The sequence below is a fragment of the Nelumbo lutea genome, chromosome 4, assembly GCF_056320005.1.
Source record: "Nelumbo lutea isolate HS-2025 chromosome 4, American lotus-T2T, whole genome shotgun sequence".
Lineage (NCBI taxonomy): Eukaryota > Viridiplantae > Streptophyta > Magnoliopsida > Proteales > Nelumbonaceae > Nelumbo > Nelumbo lutea.
In genome coordinates this window covers 3,859,950-3,878,561 of record NC_142687.1, presented here as the reverse complement: position 1 = coordinate 3,878,561, position 18,612 = coordinate 3,859,950, and the positions used below count along the sequence as shown (strand labels likewise).

Here is an 18,612-nt window from a genome sequence, read left to right as displayed (position 1 = left end):
CTCAAGAGTCAAGACAATGTACATGAATTTCATAAGTTGTGTCAACAATTCCTACTCCTAACTCCTAAGACGATTGAAACAAAACCAATATACTCTCTCTCTCTCTCTCTCTAAGCTGTATTCAACACCTACATGATAACTCCTTGCCCACATGTAGTGTATAGCTCGCAGGGTCACTTACCATATGAAAAGCAATAGCTAAGCTATTTTGGATGCTAGATTTTATGGTAGGTGGGAGGAAATGGAGGGGTGAAAGGTATATCCAAAGTTCAAGTTCTGGGGTCTCTTATTAAATATACGGTGGGGGTGATGCAGGAACTGAAGGTAACCAGGTTTTAGGGTCTTCTAGATTAAATGCAGATGGTGGAGGAGGGGAGGCAGGGACTAGAGGTATCCAAGTTCTTGGGTCCTTTAGGTTGAATGCAGGTGGTGGAGGGGAGGTGGGGACTAGAGGAATCCAGGTTCTAGGGTCCTTCAGGTTGAACGAAGGTGGTGGAGGGGAGGCAGGGATTAAAGGTACCCAAGTACTTGGGTCTTTAAGGTTGAATGCAGGTGGTGGAGGGGAGGCAGGGATTAAAGGTACCCAAGTACTTGGGTCTTTAAGGTTGAATGCAGGTGGTGGAGGGGAGGCAGGGATTAAAGGTACCCAAGTACTTGGGTCTTTAAGGTTGAATGCAGGTGGTGGAGGAGATGGAAAAGGCAGAGGTGGAGTTGGGGAGAGAGGTGGGAATGGGAAAGGCAGAGAGGGTGGTGGGTTTAGAAATGGTATTGGGGGGAACGACCAAGATGGAAAAGGTGGCAAGTGAGGGAAAGGAAACGAGGGAAAAGGAGGTAACTGAGGCAACGGAGGTAAAGGAAAACCAAATGGTGGAAAGTAGGGCAAAAAGAACTTGGAGGAATTCAAAGAATTTGATAACTCTTAGTAATTTCTGCATAAGGTAATATTCCTCTTGCGTGGTCTGTAATTCAGTGCACTTAAGCTGTAAACGCAGAGATTGACTTGTTTTGACTTGATTGCTATCTCATCAGACGTGGTCTTCAAACCAGGAACATTGCATGAAGAAGATGAGCTCCCAATCAAGCTTGCTTTGCAAAATGACTCTATCGCTGGTCCATCTGCGCATTCAAATCCATCAACTGATGGGATTTCCAACCTATAAACGCCAAATCTATCTGTTTTTCTGTTGACTGAGAAGGAGAACCTTTCCGAGGCAGTGGGTGAGTTTGCATTGAACTCACAATCTATGTGAACGTCCACATCTGTTGAGGTAATTTAAACAAGTGAACACCATAAGCCTCTTACTCGTATCTCTACCAAAACCCACCTACCCAGTGGCCAGTGAGATGAATCTAAATTATCTTGAAACCGTTTCTTAGGTCGAATTTGTATTACCTGGTAAGAAGTAGCTGTGCCTAGTGTTGTTTGAGCATATGTCACAGAAAACCACGCCCATTACAGTGATTCTGGCAGCGGGTTTTGCTTGATGAGCATTCAGCGAGAGCGATGGAGCAAAAACGGATACAAGAAGAAGAAAGACGATCCTCGGATCCATGGAAAGAAAACAGGGGAAAGGGAGGAGAAGCTTCTACCAGAGCAGCAGAAGAGACTCTACAGTTGTAGCTGTACCCTGAAGAGCTTTTTGAAACATCATGATAAAGTTGGGACTTGGGAAAGGGTATTTTATTTAAGTTAATAAGCCCCGTGACTACTTGATGTTGAAACAAGTGCAATCAACGAGTTGAGAAGCTTTTTATCACGTCGCTAGAAACAAAAGACATGTGAAGGATTTTTGGCAGATAGTGGGTGGGTGGGTTTGGAAGTCGGAATTGTAGCTCGTTCCAGGGGTGGTATTGGATCGATTTAGAGGAATTGCTCCTCATGTAGCGCGCTTCACACCGACCTCACTGCCACATCTCACTCTGTATTGTGAATATTTCTTCATGAATAATAAATATAAATAGATGTTTCCGATGTACAGCCAAGACATACTGTGAAATCGGTGTGAGGCGTGCTCTGTCAGGAATAGATCTATACTCGATTTAGAGGCACTGTAAATCCCTAGATGGTTGGATTGGTAGCAGAAGGTAACTTGGATGGAAGATTGGAAATTTTGTTTTATTGTTTGTTTGAGAATCGAGATTGGTGTCATCCTCTACGACTCATCTTATTCTGTGGCAATATCTAGAATGTCACAAGCACTTGTTTTCTAGTATAATACCCAGAACTGGTGTTTAAGTGGATTTTGCATTGGTGTTTGCTGTGTGAATATGGAATAGAGATCAGTTTCATACATGCAACTCTAACAATTAATATTGTAGACATTAAATTTTTCATGGCCCCCCAAAAGGGCCCTATTCCCATAAATTCAATTTTGCCCGTGTGCCTTAGTTTGGGTACTTCTATTTGGGCCCCATATTGTTAAATATGTACATGGGTCAAATGTATTTGGGCTTTATTTTTGTGAGTCCATTAGCATGATGAAGGGGTTCATATGGGATTCACTTTGAAGTCAAATCTAAATTCAAATTTGAATTACAAGTCCAAATTGGATTGCATCGGGAAAAACGGAATTGGTCACTTGACTGGTTCGTTTTTCCATAAAACGTTGATTTTGGTCAGTAAACCGCTGAACCGGCCAGTCAACCATTTGAACAGTTTTAACTGTTTTTCAAATTTTTTATTTTATTTTTTGTTAGAATTGGCTGATTGTTCGGGTTAAATGGTCGAATTGTTCGAACAGATAACTAGACCCCTAACTGGTTTGGTTTTAAAAATCATGATTTATGGAAATAATCCAACTAGAATCCATTTCAAGTCCCAAAGACAAATATCTAGTCAATGATTGAAGATAGAATAATTGATTGAAAAACATTCTTTCTAGAAATAGTAAATTACCAATCATACTTTCTAAAAAATAACTAGAGCCAATCAAATATCTAGTCAAGCAAGTAACATCTTCCCATAGATGTCAATGATTGAAGAAACGATAATAGATAATAAATTATTCTCTCCAAGAATGACAATAGTTACAACATTTCACTCTCTAAAAAGGGTAAAAAGAACTAATCAAATCCTCAATAAGGGGAATAAGAAATTAGACCAAGAAATCTATAAATAAGGGTTCTCGTCAAGAGGGAGGGGACTTTGGACCGAAAAAAGAAAAACTAAGTGAAGTAAGAAGGCTCTTGAGGAAGAAAGAAGCATACATATCATCTTCCTAAGAGCAAAGTCATAACATTCTTAAAAGCCCAATTGAAGGAAACAATCTCCATCACTCTCTAAACTAGTGGTGTCAATTGGACTGGATTTGGTCCAATTCAATCCAATGCAATGTGAGTCCATTGTAAATAAACCAAGTCCAATCCAATCCAATGAATATTTTGGACCATTTTGGATTAATCTAATTCAATGTCTGGACCATTCAATTTGTCAAATTCGTTTTGATTTAGATTGGTTTCAACCCAAACTTGGTCCATTGACACCTATATTCTTATCTTATATCAATGGACCAAATATTGGCTTAATCCAACCCAATCCAATATAAATTTATTATGGATGGATCAGGTCCAATCCAATCTAATAAATATTTTGGACTGATATGTCATGTTGGTCCGTCCAATCTGTCCAAATTGATTTTGGACTAGATGGGGTCCAATCCAAAAATCGGTCCATTGACACCCTTACTCTGAACTATGAGAGCATGCCATCCAATGCTCCACTTCAATTTTCAAGTTGAAAGAATTGCAGCATTAAGAGAAAATCAGATGTTCTCTCTTTTTGTAAGAAAATTCAAATACAAAGAATTTGTACCTTATTTATTTTAAATATATAAAAAATTATTTAAATTTGTCTTTATTTTTCTTGTATTTGGATTTATACATCAAATTTATGTCAACAAAATATAGCCAATTTTGTGATGCTATTATATTTATAATTAGGCATTAATGCTATTTTACTTGTGGAAATAGGTAGCCAATACATAGTGGTTACCATTCAACTAGTGGCTGGTGTTCATCCAAATCGGCTACAGCTTTATAGGTTGCAATACGTTTCCAGCACCATAAAAACCTGTTGCCATTGTGTCACATGAGTTTTTTCAACTTATGTGGTTATTTGTACACATTTGGAAATTGTCCGTTTATGCGAAAAACATGCATTCAGACCGAAAGATATTCCAGTACACGTGTAAAGGCCCACATGTATGAGAATACAAGTGTGCTTAGGGGTGAGTATGGGTTGATCTGATTTGGTATCATGGCAGAACTTGGAACCTATTAGGGATTGGTTTTAGGTTTTTGGAATTGGAATTTATTCTGTGAAGGTCGATTCCAGGGTTGGTTCGACTTTATCAGTTCTGGAGTCGGTTCCAAAGTCTACCCATGGAACTTATAAAATTTGACTTTCAATAAACATAATATATAGTTTAAAACTCAGATTTGTCATTATAATTTAAATTCTGTAAATTATAATTTGTCATTATAAAACTCAGATTTGTCATTATAAAATTTGACTTTCATGTAATATTCAAAATTTGTCATTATAATTTAAATTCTGTAAATATTAACTTGAACATTATTTTATAGGACAAATTTCTTAAACGTTTAACTAATTAATTAACAAACACTTACTATTTAGTAAGGGTTTAGTATCTCTTAATTTTCTAACAATTGGCTAACTCTATCCCTAATGTTAATATCCGTTAATATTCTATCACAATCTACATGTGATATCATATAACGTATAAAAATTTTTTAAAACTCAATATTACCCTCCATTCCAATTAAACCAGGCAGTTAACCCAATGGCGGAGATTTTGCCCTGTTTTCACTGTAGTTTTGTTAGGTTGGCTTAGTGCAAAGCAGAACATTAACTGGAGCTTGACACCACTCGAAGATTTTCTCCTTCGAGTCAGAGACGATACTATCGAAACGCTTGTCCAAAACCCGAGAGTTAAAGATCCGAGATGTAGACAATGAAAGAAGAAACCCTAGAGAATTCGAAATACAGAAGGGGACCGAAGATTGAGAAACGAAGAATGATTTATACCATAGGCAAAACGAATGGATTGAAGACAAAAATATTTTAGGGTTTTGTGAACGGTTTGAAAGCAATAAAGAATTTTTAGCGGGGATTTCGATTTTTTGATAATTGAACGACAAAGTTGGCGGTTCAAATTGGAAGGATTCAACAGCCTTGCAAAGGCCTGCATAGCGAAATACGAAAAAATCACAGAAGTCGTCAGATGCACTAGAAAATCAGCTTCATAGTCTCTTCTTTCACAGTATGATCGTTATAGAACCAAAAATACTCAAAACCAGAAATTACTTCATCAACCAATCAGTCGTCCGAGATCCGAAAACCTAGAATAAGAAATTGTGATTCTTGTGTTCATCCGCAGCAGATGCAAAACCAAAAATGCGATACACTGCATCAGCCAATCTAGATTTGTTGTTGTGTAGGTCGTGTGCGCGTGGCATGTCGGTCCTTTCTTTCTAAACTGATTTCTAGATAGCTTTCACAGAAGCACTCCCAGCTCGCCTGGACATTTCTCCAATATTGTGGATGCAGACAGTTAAGGGAAAGATGGCCGCCCTTAATAGGTTTATTCCATCCTTGAAATTTTTCATCAATTCGATTTTATTTTGAAATTTTGATGGATAATAGAAAATAAATATAATATTTTATTTTTTCCTTAGTATGATGTCAATTGTAAAAAAAAACTTGAAGTACTTTTAATAAATAAGGATAGTTTAAGGTTTTTTATGCACGTTCAAATATTAAAATGAAAACAAATCATCAAATCACTTAATCCAATGGTCAAGTGAGACTCAACGTTTTAAAAATGACCCAGAAACAGAACCGTTCTGACCACCGGTTTCTGGGTCGATAGTATGATCATCCGGTTTGAAGTTTGAATAGAGCCCGTTCTGACAAACAAATTAAAAAATAATTAAAAATAAAAAACAATCAAAACTGCTGGATGAGACAACGATTCGACCGCCCAAATCAATGGATTGTTGACTTTTCAATGATTTTTAGCCAAAAACCGGGTTTAAGATAAAACAAAACTGGTTACTTGAACAGTTTCTAGGCCAAAGGGTCTGACCATCAGGTCAACAATGATTCAAAAACCTTAGTGAAACCATAACCTTTGTAACCATGAATGCTAAGTTTAAATCTTCACATCTTTAAAAGTCTTTTAGAGTTTATTTCAAGACAATTTTGGTTTCAAAAACAGTTCCACCAAGATTGGTTTCATCAAGGCTAATTCATTGGATTGGTTTGGATAGAATAAACCATTAAACCCTAGAATCAGTAGATTCCAAGAATGTGAAACCAAAACCTACCCTATAACAAATTGAATAGGATCATATCAGGCCAGTTCCATTCCGTTCAAGGTAAAACCTACCCATTTGCTCCACGCCTAGGTGCGATGAACAGCTTGTCCGTATCCTAGACTGAATGTAAATACCCAAAAGCCAAAACAATTGATTTTCACTATAATAATAATAATAATAATAATAATAATAATAATAATAATAATAATAATAAAACTCATACTTGGACTGTTATACATATCGGGCTTATCAGCTGCCGTAACTTAATTACAGAACTGTCTGTACTGCCAACTTCTATGAACGAATTGCCCAGTCCACAAACTTTTGCTACACAATCACACCTCTAGCCTCTTACATGCTGATTTAGAGATGGAAAGATGTCTGCATAAATGAATTCCTCAACAGACATAATCAAATGCGTCGACCTTTGAGGGAGAGTAAATTTAAGGTACACACAACAACAACAACAACAATAACAACAAACAACTATTAACTGCTACTACATGTATTACACCACCACCATGCAACATTACATACAAACACCTTTAGCACAAGACACAGCACGGTAGGCGTTGGTATCCTTGGTATGATGGATGTGTCTCCAGCAATTTGCACTCCATTCGTTCTGGGAAACATGTAACTGATGCCGATCCTCTCAATTTTTGCCAGTGCGTATCACATTTTCTTTTGCCCTTACAATATGGAGCAGGAGCAAACACTTTTCCTGGGGGAATCATCAACCTTTTTTTCTGTTTCATACAACCAGCATAACAAACTTGAGAACAGTATACAAATTTGTGAATATTACACCACCACCATGCATCATTACATACAAACACCATTGGAATGGAACAACAAGAACTCGCAACAATATCTACAATGCAAAAAGTCATTTTCCAAACGCAAGTGGTTATTCCCTAAGTGCACGAATATTTTTTGAGTTTCTATGCAGCTTTTCAGACCACCAATCTTGTAAGAATGGTTAAGATGTTCACAGCACCCTTTTTTTTCATTTTAATTAGTTGCACATACAGATCCACAAAGTCAATCATATAATGATTTCAACTTATGCAAGCACGATACCTCCAGAAATAGAAATCTTAGGCTGTGTTTGGCAATGCCTTAGAGAATTAATTCTAATGAATTTTGTGATTTTAAGAATAATTTTTTGTTTAACATAAGAAAATAGCTTGAACTAAATATTTTTGTAGGCATAAAACTCATTCTAAGAATTCATTCTTTGGTGCTGAAAAATAAGCTTCAGCAAAGAATTATTTTTGGCTTAAAACTCATTCCTCAAATAGTCATTCTTTGCAATAAAATTTTAACCAAGCATAGCCCTACTCCTCCCCCATCCCAACCCTCGCACCCATAGAGGGAGAACAAGAAACCTTAAAGACATACTTATCTTTAGAAACATTGTGTTGAAGTATACTCACTAAAGGTACCAAATTACTGAAATATGAGCTGCCATTAAGCCTTGGGGGCTGTTGGTTTTAATGGAAAATAGATGAAGAGCTATTCAATTTGGTAAAAGTTCAATTATATCTCTACCTCTTTTATGGCCAAAACTTTGTTTTCCACCCTTTTTACATGAAAACAAATGTCGCTTTAAGAGTCAAGAATGATCCAGCCATCCTAGAGTCTTATCTCCCATTGTAAAACTATTTTAGGTGGATCATTGAAATCAATGGATACTAAAACAGAGGCTCTAACTTTATGAGCCATCATTGAACCTGAACCAGAAAAATAGTGCCTACATCACGTATGGATGTTGCAAAACAGAGATAAACAGCCACTTCAGTGGAGAAGGCTAATTTTCTTCCAAATCAATGAAGTAACTAAAAAGATAAAACAACATATGAAGAACTCAAGATTGGACGGGAGTTCAGGAAAGACATAAAAAGAGTACAAAAATATAATACCTTCCCATTTTTCTCTCCAATAAGTGAATTCAAGATTTCATGTTAGCATAATTAAAATAATGAATAAAATAAAGTTCCAGCAAACATTTTCAATAATAAAGGATGTACTTACCCAAGGGCCAAAGTTCATACTGCATTGTTTTTGAAGGGGCTTGTAAATTCAAAAGGGGTTTTGTTAGAGTCTTCAATTGTAAATGAAAAAGTAATAACTATATACATGGCCAGAAGATAATTCTCTTTTTTTTTTCATAACCAAGATCAACCCCCTCAAAGAAAGAAAGAAAGAGGGGAATATAAAAAGAAAATATGCATGCATTTTCTTTATTACCTATGTCCAGGCTTTGCAACCAAAACAAAACGAAATACACTGATTTTTCCCCATACAAGGCAGTAGACCCCCCATTAAATAGAGAGATCACAGGATTTTTGTTTCTGCTTCAGAAACTTATGGATACTCTGATCTTTCCTGATCAGAGAGATGAAAATGCATAGGTAGAAGAGCTGAAAGGAAGATTTACTACCAGTTCTTCCTAGTGCCACATTGGCTACAGGGTTAACAGATCCTTTGGAATTTGGAGTGCCAGATATATTTTGATGAAGTAAATCCCTCCTAGGGTGGATGCCTTTATGTGGCTGCTGTACCCTTGACAAGGTTCTCATAAGTAACCATATTAACAATAGAGAGATGGAAGTTATAATCAATTTGTCATGTTTAATGCGGCCAAGAAGGATTTTTGACAGATTGGAAAGGCTGGTGAACAATACTTGCAAAGACATAAACTTAACTTTCTGATGGATCAGGTTCTTCTTCTAAATGAATTGAAGAAATTTAGACATAGAGATTTTGTCTGTAACTAGTAAATGTTGTAGGCATAGAGGGCAATATACTGTAAAAATCTTGGCTTTGGGATTTTCTTTGTAAAACTACACATGTTACATATTAACAATTTTTGTATTACTCATAAAAAAATGTACATGCATGTGCACAAGGACTAAGAACATAGGAAGTTCTCAGCCAAGAAAATCCAATATACAAGCATAAGCTCCTTGCTAACTTTGATAGGTTATCAGATGTTTTTTCACCAACCCTATTCATTGCATCTTCTGTATATTTTCCTTGCAGATATGATTTGTATCATGACGTCTAAAATCAGGAATCATATAAACCACATGACTTAACAAGGCTGTCTTCTGGGAAAAAAGTATTGAAGGTTGGCTCAAATGTTTAACTGGGGGACAACTGTCTACAATATAAGTTGTAAGAAAAGGCAAATATAAATTCAACAATGCCCAACAAGAATTATCTGACTTAAGATAACCATGTTATAGTGTTAAGGACACTGATGACCAGTTTAAAAGGATCTCTTGCAGATTGAAAGAAAGCAAGAGGCATACTGCACCGCATAGAGACAGAACTCCAAGGACTGGTGTTTAGCAGGAACTCCTCTCTAGGATAGCCTAAAGGGTGATGTAAAGGTGCAAACAATTAATTTTTTTTCTATAAAAGATTGAAACTTGTACTTAGAAATGGACTGCCGAAAGTGAAGCCCAAATGTATTAGAGGAGGAAACTATAAGTTCATCTTTTATTATAAATTGAATTATTACACCATTTTCATTGGAACAACATGGACCACAATTGAATAAGACTACTACTATCACATGCTAATGACTTCAGGACTAAAGATGCAATGTAAAGCAACTTGCCTGTTTTTGTTTTCGCTAAAGATGGCTGCACAACAACATGCATGGTGATAACCCCTCCAGGAAGTTCACCAAAAGGTACTCTACACTGCCCAACAGTCTTGTTGTTTTCCAAGATTTTTCCAGCACTTATTAGTTTTACATCACTTGCTGCTTTGGGTACAACTTTTTTGTCTGCAATGAACAAAAGTGTTTTAAAGGAATATTCAGAAAACAGGGCAACAGGGAACATGATAAAAACAAAAAAAGTCATTGCACAAAACAGAAACAATTTATTGTAACCCATAGATAAAAGTGAACCAAATGAAGAAGCAAATGCTTCAACTCCATGACCAATCTATCCGCCATTTGTGAAAAGTCAGAATTAAGAAATTACAAAATACAAAAAAAAAAAAAAGATATGGGACTTCATTCATGATGGATATTCTGTCTAAACACAATAGAGGTTAAATTGATTATTGATTCTTGATGGCACTTTAAGAGCCAACAAGCATACAATTTGAAACATGTAATTTATCCACAATAAATTGGATGAATAATATATGGCATGCAACAAGATAACATCAGACCATAAATAAAGAATTGATTTGTGTGTAAATTGGTTAAGCAGTACATCAGAAGCAATTCCCCCTATTTCTAACAAGAACTTGTTTGGTAAAAGTCAAGATTCTGAAAAGCCAGAATCTGTTACCCATGAAAAAAATATGCATGTGATTCTGCAAACAAATACATATTCTAGGAAAAAATGGCAGGCACATATGAACACATTTACTTCTAAAATGTTATACATATGTGTGTAATACATAATTTTTTTGAGAAAGAAGGTAAAGTATTGTATTACTCAAAGAATGGCAGGCACATATCCTGTGTGCATAGATACGAAAAGAGATCCAAAGTAAAAAAAAAAAAAAAAAAAAGAACTATATGGCCTATTCTTGAATATTATGTGTGTTCTTACCCAAGAGTACAACCTACCCCAAAAGCCTTCAGCAAATTCTCTACTGTGTTATATTTACTTTCAACAGTCTCTTGTTTTTTTTCCGCCCAAATAGACACATAAACATGTAAACATATGAAACCCAAATCATTAAACAAAACTTTGATGATTGTTCTTTGGGCAACGGGCAACCCAAGACAATCAGGTATAGTAGTTCTTGGAGATCATGAAGGTGCCATTTTGAATGCATTCTCCATCCAATAGGATGAGCAAGATTAGAGGTGAGCTCTTCTCCTTACTACAAGGCCTAAAAAATAGCAATAAATCTTGGCTGTGGTTGTTTTGAAATTGAAGGAGATACACAGGTTGTTGTAGTTGTAAGATGGAAGTGCAGGTCCATGGAAATACTGCTATACCTTAAGAGAGGCTGGATCAATGATAGCATCACTAGCTTAGAAGATAGGCTAACAATCTCGGGGACTTGTCGGCAAAGTATGGGGATATAAGAGAAGGGATGTACTTGGATACAGCATTTCTAGCGTAGAGTTTATGGGGGATCTGCAGTAAGCAGTCCAAGGGCTTGAAACTTGTATCATATATTACAATTCCTTTTTCTGTATAGATCACTATTACATCGTTAATAAAAGTTTAAACTACCAAAAAATCACTTTATAATTTATACAAACTAAAAGGAAGGAGCAAAAAATAAGGAAAGATAGATAAAAATCAATAAATTATCCTTTTCCTGATTGTAGGTCCTGAAATAAAGTCTTGTACTGATTCAGAAGTCATAACATCTACCATTTTTAAGCAAAAAAAAAAAAAAATCAGAAGCTAAATGTAAACTTAATCCCGGCGTCGTAGCGTCATTCAGTAAATATAAATGGTCCAAGTTAAACAAACAAAATAAATAAATAAAGGTTCCCCCTAGAATAGAAAAAATGGGAAGATATAGAAAAGCTTCTTCTCCAAGATTACCCAAGACTTCCTTGTATGAAGACTATAAACATCACAGATTCAAATCTAATGGAAGAAGGGGGAGAAAAGAAGGAAAAACCAAAAACATAGAACATGATGACGACTTCAGGAAAGCAAAAGAAAATCTCTAACCTCTTGGCCACTCGGCAACGATTCTTTCCTTAAGCATCGCGACCGTAGAGGTTGAGGAATATCTAATCGGACCAATATCCGATCCATCGTACAGACGAAATTTAAGCTCGACCAGATCCTCTTCTGGCATTGGAATTCTCAGAAATCTCCGATCAACCAATCGGGACAAAAATTCACGAGCTGTTTGTGTGGATAATCCCTCTTCGATAACTTAGGTTCATTCAACCTGAAAACCCTGGACTCAAACAGTCCGGTGGAACAAATTAAGAAGTCGCGGTTTCAACTGTCGGAAACATATAGGTAACAGCACAATTCAGTTGAAATCACTGCAAGGAAAAAGAAAGAGGAAAGAAGTAAAGAAATATCAAATACCATCAACAACAGATTGAGCGTAGCTGTTCCAGACTAGCGATTCACGAGCTTTTCTAGGGTTTTGAAATATGCACCACGAGAAGTCCAGAAATTGAGTTCGGGAAATCGATAAAGGAAAAGTCTGTGAAGCCCTAGACCCAATCATGACGCCATTTTCTCTACTTTCCCTTCTATTTTTTTTCTCCTCTCTCCCTCTCTCTCTCTCTCTGTCTCGCGCTTCCAGGTGCGGAAAGTTGGGTTTCGAGTTCGAATCTTGTCACATAAAAAAGGCTTGTGCCGTGAGGTGAAGTAGGAACTAGGAAGAAGTTTGGGTTTGTTACTGTAAGTGGGGCTTGATGCTGGCTTGCTGCCCCGCCTTCATTGACCAACTGTTTAATGGATTGATGTGACTCGTGGTCGGTGAAAATTATACGTATTTGAGTATTTCAGATTCAGCGATGTAGATATATTAGGCTGTTTTGGATAGCCGTGGAATTGAGATCTAGAGGGGCAACTAGGCTGTTAAATTCTTTTTCTGTCGTTTGTGTGTAATAGTAAATGGAATTAATTGTAACCAATTTTCAGTCGGACAATATTTGAACCCAGATCCCTTGTGTACGGTATTCTGCCGTGTTCACCTGTAATTGGTAAAGGTAGCCGGCTACATGCAGCGATGCGATCAGCCGAGACCCAGTAGAAAATTTCTCAATTTTTACGTTTATCGTAATTCAAGTAGGGTATGATTATGATATGGAAAAATATGATATATGAAGAACTTCTCATCATTCAATAATCACAAACGTGGTGGTCAATCAGATGTTATTTATCAAAATTTTTCATGAATGAATTTTGATTGATCAGATAACGAACTATCCTAATAACGTTTTATTTAGATGAACCTTAATTCAGGTTGTGTTTAGATAAACTTAGGATCTGTGCTTTTAAAGCTCATGAAATCCCAATTTTGAGTTTTTGCATTGGGGTCAAAAGTGTTTTGACTCCGTATAATATTTTTAAAAACAACTCTTACCAAATACTTAGGATTTAATTTTCTCGGGCCATGGCGCAAGGCACGAGCCTATGCACCTGTGCCGTGCTGTGGGTCAAGCCTTGGGTTATATTTTTTTAAAATAAAAATTAAAAAAATAATAATAATTTTAAAATAAATTAGCAATATATATAAAAATCGAAAAAAAAATCTTAAATGTTTATTTTATATGAAGTTTGATATATACAATTGTTTATGTACAAAATAGTAAAATGAAATTAAAATAAATATATTATAATTAAAATAAAAAATATATATATTATATAATTATTATTGTATATATATGAACCGGACCACGCGTCTTAACGCAGGCCATGCTAACCTCCAGGCGATACAACCCAATTTACCGCTCCAGTAATAGGTTTTTTCAAATAGAGCCTCAATCTATTATGATATGGAATTCAAAATTTTCTGCCAGGTACAACATACATGCCATCGTATGGGGAAGGGAAATCATTGGATTGGACACCTGCAAAATTCATGTAACTCACCTTTAATAGATTTTATCTCCAATTAACATTAGTTTTCTTTTTTAAATCAAGTAGCATCAGTTGAGTCGGTGTATATTTTATTTAAACGCCATTTTATTGTACAAAAAGGAAGGCAAAGTACTAATAAAGCCAAGAGTAATGTGCCACCAAGTCTGCTACAAAACAGCCCAGCGAATCCACCAACCGAGACACCATTAATTGATTTGTGGCACCAAAGATCCTTAATTCTATTATTATTTTTTTTTCTATTGATGTATAAGATTTCTTCGGTCCTCCGTCCTCAACATATTTAATAAAATCGGCAAAATGATTCAATTCCCTAAAGACATACTTAACCTAAATGCTTTTCCTACCTTAATCAGCACTTGGATGTCTTAATGTGGGATTTGACATGTTACTACAATGAACTGGGAGTCCTTCAACGATGATGTAAATGTAAGTATAGCTAAGTTGGAGCATGAGTTTGATGGTTTTTTTGGCTGCCCAAGCTTCTAAGCCTCAGTTTGTATTTTTATTCTTTTTAAATTGAGCCTAAGACTCCCTTTGAGAAGAGTGTAAATATAAATAGGGAAATTTCTAATTAGTACCTTATACTTTGGGCTTAATGTCACTTTAGTTTTTAAATTTTAAAATGCGACAATTCAATATCCAAACTTTAAAAATGTGACAATCTAGCACCTGTTGTTAATTAACTATTAATCAATTGTTAAGTGATATTTGAAAAAGACATAAATTCTCTTCAAGTGTTATTTAATTTTCTTTACCAACCATCTAAACGTTGACAAAAAAATTAATAGTCTCAAATATCTGTCTTTTCCATTCAAGAAAGTTGGGGTCACATTTGAGTTGGCATTTTGATGACCCGAACTTTTTTGAATAGAAAAGACAAGGATTTGAGACTGTTAATTTTTTGTCAATGTTTGGATGGTTGATAAAGAAAGTTAGATGACACTCAAAGGGCATTTGTGTCTTTTTCAAATGCCTCTTAATGGCTAGTTAGCGGCAAGTAATAAATTGTCATGTTTTGGAAGTTTGGGTACTGAATTGTCCAATTTTAAAGTTTGGGGACCAAAGTGGCATTAGGCCCAAAGTATAGGGTACTAATTGGGAATTTCCCATATAAATGTGTCCGGTGTAAATACAAACAGACTGTGAATCTAAAGTTTATTTTTCATTTTTCTTTGTCTTCCTAACCTACTTAACCAAAGCATCGAAATTTATTCTGGTGGAATTAAATGGAAATGACTTCCATTTCGGTTGTGTTTGGTTTGAAGGAAAACATAGGGAAAGGTAAGAAAACCTATTCAGGTTTTGTAAAAGGTTTCTCTACATTTTCCTTCATTTCCCTACTTTTTCCTTCAAACCAAACATAGCCTTGATGAACTTGGTTATTTTTCGTGTAGCAAACTTTCTCCCCATCTCTTTCACCTTGCTAGACTCTTCTAATCTTTGCAGCCATGCAACAATGTTTTCATCTTCGATTGGACTGATAGGGAGGTGGTTGACAAGATTCCAATTTTGTTTAGCTAGCTCACACTTAGGTTGTCTTTGGTTTGAAAGAAAATGCAGGGAAATGAAGGAAAAGCATGTTTGTAAAGGTTTCCTTACCTTTTTTTCTTCCAAACCAGATACACCCTTAACGAAGAGGTGAGTTTCATTCTTGTCTTTTAAATTTATAAATTGGACAAGACATAGATGACAGTTTCAAATCTATGAAGACATGCAATTTTAGATAGGTATACCCAGAGACTTTGCAAGGTTTAGACTTAGGTGATGTTTAGCATCAACGTTGATTATTCCTTACCAATTTTTCAAAAATAGGTGATTTTTAAAATCAATATTTTTTTCAAAAATCGGTAAATTTTGTTATTTGGTATCATTTTTGCCATATAAGCCTATTTTTGAGAAATCGGTTTTGAGTTTGTGTTTGGTATTAATTCTCAAGGGTTTATTGTTTTTCAATTAGAGTTATTATTCATGCCATGTCACCCTCAAAAGAATCAGAATCAGCTATAAATCAGTAAATCACCAAAAAAGTGATCCCTTAAAAGGACTAATTTAAAGAATCAGTTTTTGGCAGATTTTTTGAAAATCACCAAATTAGGCCAATCAAATAGAAATTTTACTTGCCTAAAACAAAAAAGAAATTTTACCACTGATTCCTCTAACGTTGATGTGGCTCCAATATCGCAGTGATTTTTAATAAATCATCATTGATGCTAAACATCACCTTACTTATTTGGATTCTTAATTGGGCCTCGGCCTAAAAATTCCGACTCGACCACAACAACTTGGGTGAGCTTAGTTGAGGTGTCAAGTAGCGTGAGCCCCATTAATCCCATCCAATTCCAGTGTGAGCTTAGTTTGGTCCTCTAAACCCAATACATCCAACTCAAGTTACACCCAATATCTATACATTCTATAGTACTATATTAAATGGAATTACCTCCCTAAGATCTTGTTGAAGTTAAATAAACATTTACAGATTTTTACATTAAATATCCAACGGAAAAAAAATAATAAAAGAGGAACACACCATTGTAATAATCTTATAAAATTATAAAAACCCAATGTGATCATGCATATTGCTAAGTAGCTCCATAGCCCATGTTCGTTTATAAATTTCTTATTTACCCAAGTGCATTTGCCCATGTAAATGTTTCTTTGGATAACATTTACTCATGTTCTTTTAATTCCTAGATAAGTAATATAATGACATTTTTATCCATAAAAAAACTAATGTTAAAAATGATAAATTTGTCCTATTTGTTTTATAAACTTTTCCCTCAAATGAAAAAGTTACTTACCCACACAGAAGATGAGTAAATTTTACTCGAATAAATAAAGCTCTCTTTACCATGGACTTCGTATGTAATGCAAAAAGGACACTGTAAAGTTAACTAACTTCCCCTTCTTATTTACCTGTAAACGAACAGGGCCTTAGTTTTAAGGATAAAGGGTTAAGGTGACTTTTGGACTTGCTATTTACGTATTTTCTGTAACCTTTGCTAGTTCCCCAATTCCCCATCTGCCATTCCAATTCAAGCTTAGTCCCCAATCGATTGGTCCACTGTTCTTGGCAACTGCTTCTATTATGTTCACAATTGTAAGAATTCTGGGTTATCTCTTCTTTTACTTTCCAAACATGTGTGATCCAATTCTTCAAATCTAATCGGTACCTTAACCCAATTAAAGCTTCATGGTACATACAATGATGACATGTGGAAAAGTGGAAACCAAGTTGTATAGATCGATCATCTCTTCTGTGGTAGTGAGCAAATCCAGTAGTTTGAAAGTTAATGGAGGTTGTAGAGGGAGGGAGGAATATGGAATAGGATGAAGAAGATTGGTCTTCGGTCCAAGAGACTAGAAGGTATTGCAAAGGAAACAAATGGTGGAAATTAAATAAAGAAAACAGGGCTAGAAAATAGTGGTCTTCGTCTGAGGGAAGAGGAGGATTATAGGGAAACGAAAGGGTGAGAGGGAGAGAGAACAGAGTTTTGGCCTTTGGGTTTTCCTTTCGTGAAAGAAAGAAAATGTCCTGGATCTTTTTCTTAATTATAAATATTTGCTAATAAAAATATTGTTTGTGAAAAATAAAAATGTTAACATAATTCTAAATAATTGCAACTCTTTGTATATTTTATTGGAGATCTAGCGAAAGTTAGATCTTCTAAATAATAGAGGTTACTAGCAGACGCGTAGTGTTAAAAGTGCATAACTTCTAATTTGAAATTAAACCCTTTAAATTACTCTTATTAATGACTAGTATAACATGATGTATATGCATGATAGAAAAAGAACGGAATGGTGATGATCCCATATAATTGGGACAAGGCTTAATGACAATCATAATGATGAGTGGCACTAATTTAATAATTTCAATGTAGTCGTAATGGTTATTGGTTAAATAAGCTCGATTCACCATGGAGTTGTCCACGTTTCAATCCCTCTCCACTCTCCCTTGCCCTATGTCTAGTGAATGATGGAAGTTTTGTGTTGTAATTTAAAAAAGAAAACATAGAAGAACACTAGACAGCTGGATTCCCTAAAGGCAAAAATTATATGCACATACTCTAAAAACATAGACATCCAGTCATACATTTGAAATATCTCTCCATGAATTTTACATGTATGTAGAAAAGTCATTCCCACTATGTGGCTGAATGTGTGCAGAGTTTTTGCTTTCAATAGATCTGGGTTTATAAAATGGGGCTATCTAAATTCATCCAAAACCAAAGCAGTTTCCTTTTGCATTAAGGCCATGTTCTTTTTTCGGAAACACATTTACTTGGTAGGGTAAGTGTATTTATCCATGTTCTTTTTTTGTTTGATTTACCCAGGTAAATGAAGTTTTTTATTTTTCCATGTTCTTTTGCAACACCCACTTTCTTGGGTAAATTGTTATCTTTTTCATCTCTTTCCAATTTTACCCTTTGGATATGGATTTGAGAACCATGTCACTAAGTCTTAAATGCCCCTAAAATTTTTGGAAATAAACCATGCTGCCTCTTCTTTTAAACCCAATTCGAGCCTAATTCAAGTTTTTCCTCTGGAACGATAGAAGAAAACACCATCTGCCATTATTTTGGGCTCAAATTTTGGGCATTTAAGACTGTAGTCATAATTTATGGTTTTCTTTATGAAAATCAAACTAGTTCTGGTTATTTAATGAACCATTAAATTTTTACAAATAACAAATAGCAGA

At 35.4% G+C, this 18,612-nt stretch overlaps 2 protein-coding genes across 3 annotated transcripts; both read right to left on the bottom strand.

Annotated features, from left to right (window-relative positions):
- Positions 1-919: 919 nt before the first annotated feature.
- On the bottom strand, positions 920-1,553 carry LOC148853445 (uncharacterized). The gene is made up of 2 exons (XM_088983310.1): positions 1,394-1,553; positions 920-1,260 (listed from the first exon to the last, which is right to left on the bottom strand). Exons 1-2 carry the CDS (start codon positions 1,551-1,553, stop codon positions 920-922), a joined length of 501 nt encoding a protein of 166 aa, XP_088839436.1.
- A 5,148-nt stretch (positions 1,554-6,701) lies between these two features.
- Positions 6,702-12,819, bottom strand: LOC148853444 (membrane-anchored ubiquitin-fold protein 3-like). Of its 2 annotated transcripts, none has more exons than XM_088983914.1 (4): positions 12,387-12,819; positions 12,015-12,249; positions 9,971-10,141; positions 6,702-7,088 (listed from the first exon to the last, which is right to left on the bottom strand). In XM_088983914.1, exons 2-4 carry the CDS (start codon positions 12,142-12,144, stop codon positions 7,033-7,035), a joined length of 357 nt encoding a protein of 118 aa, XP_088840040.1. In that variant the 5' UTR covers positions 12,145-12,249; positions 12,387-12,819; the 3' UTR covers positions 6,702-7,032. The 2 variants fall into 2 exon arrangements, with proteins under 2 accessions (XP_088840040.1, XP_088840038.1); XM_088983912.1 differs by having other exon boundaries at positions 12,015-12,297; positions 12,387-12,731.
- Positions 12,820-18,612: the final 5,793 nt, after the last annotated feature.

Excerpts from the sequence above, each read along its gene's own strand:
- LOC148853445 (XM_088983310.1), bottom strand. The coding sequence starts at position 1,553 with ATGGATCCGAGGATCGTCTTTCTTCTTCTTGTATCCGTTTTTGCTCCA. Across the intron at positions 1,261-1,393 it reads GCACAGCTACTTCTTACCAG|ATGTGGACGTTCACATAGAT; the intron begins GTAATACAAATT and ends TTACCTCAACAG.
- LOC148853444 (XM_088983914.1), bottom strand. The coding sequence starts at position 12,144 with ATGCCAGAAGAGGATCTGGTCGAGCTTAAATTTCGTCTGTACGATGGA. Across the intron at positions 10,142-12,014 it reads CGTTGCCGAGTGGCCAAGAG|ACAAAAAAGTTGTACCCAAA; the intron begins GTTAGAGATTTT and ends TGTTCATTGCAG. Across the intron at positions 7,089-9,970 it reads TTTAGCGAAAACAAAAACAG|AAAAAAAGGTTGATGATTCC; the intron begins GCAAGTTGCTTT and ends TGTATGAAACAG.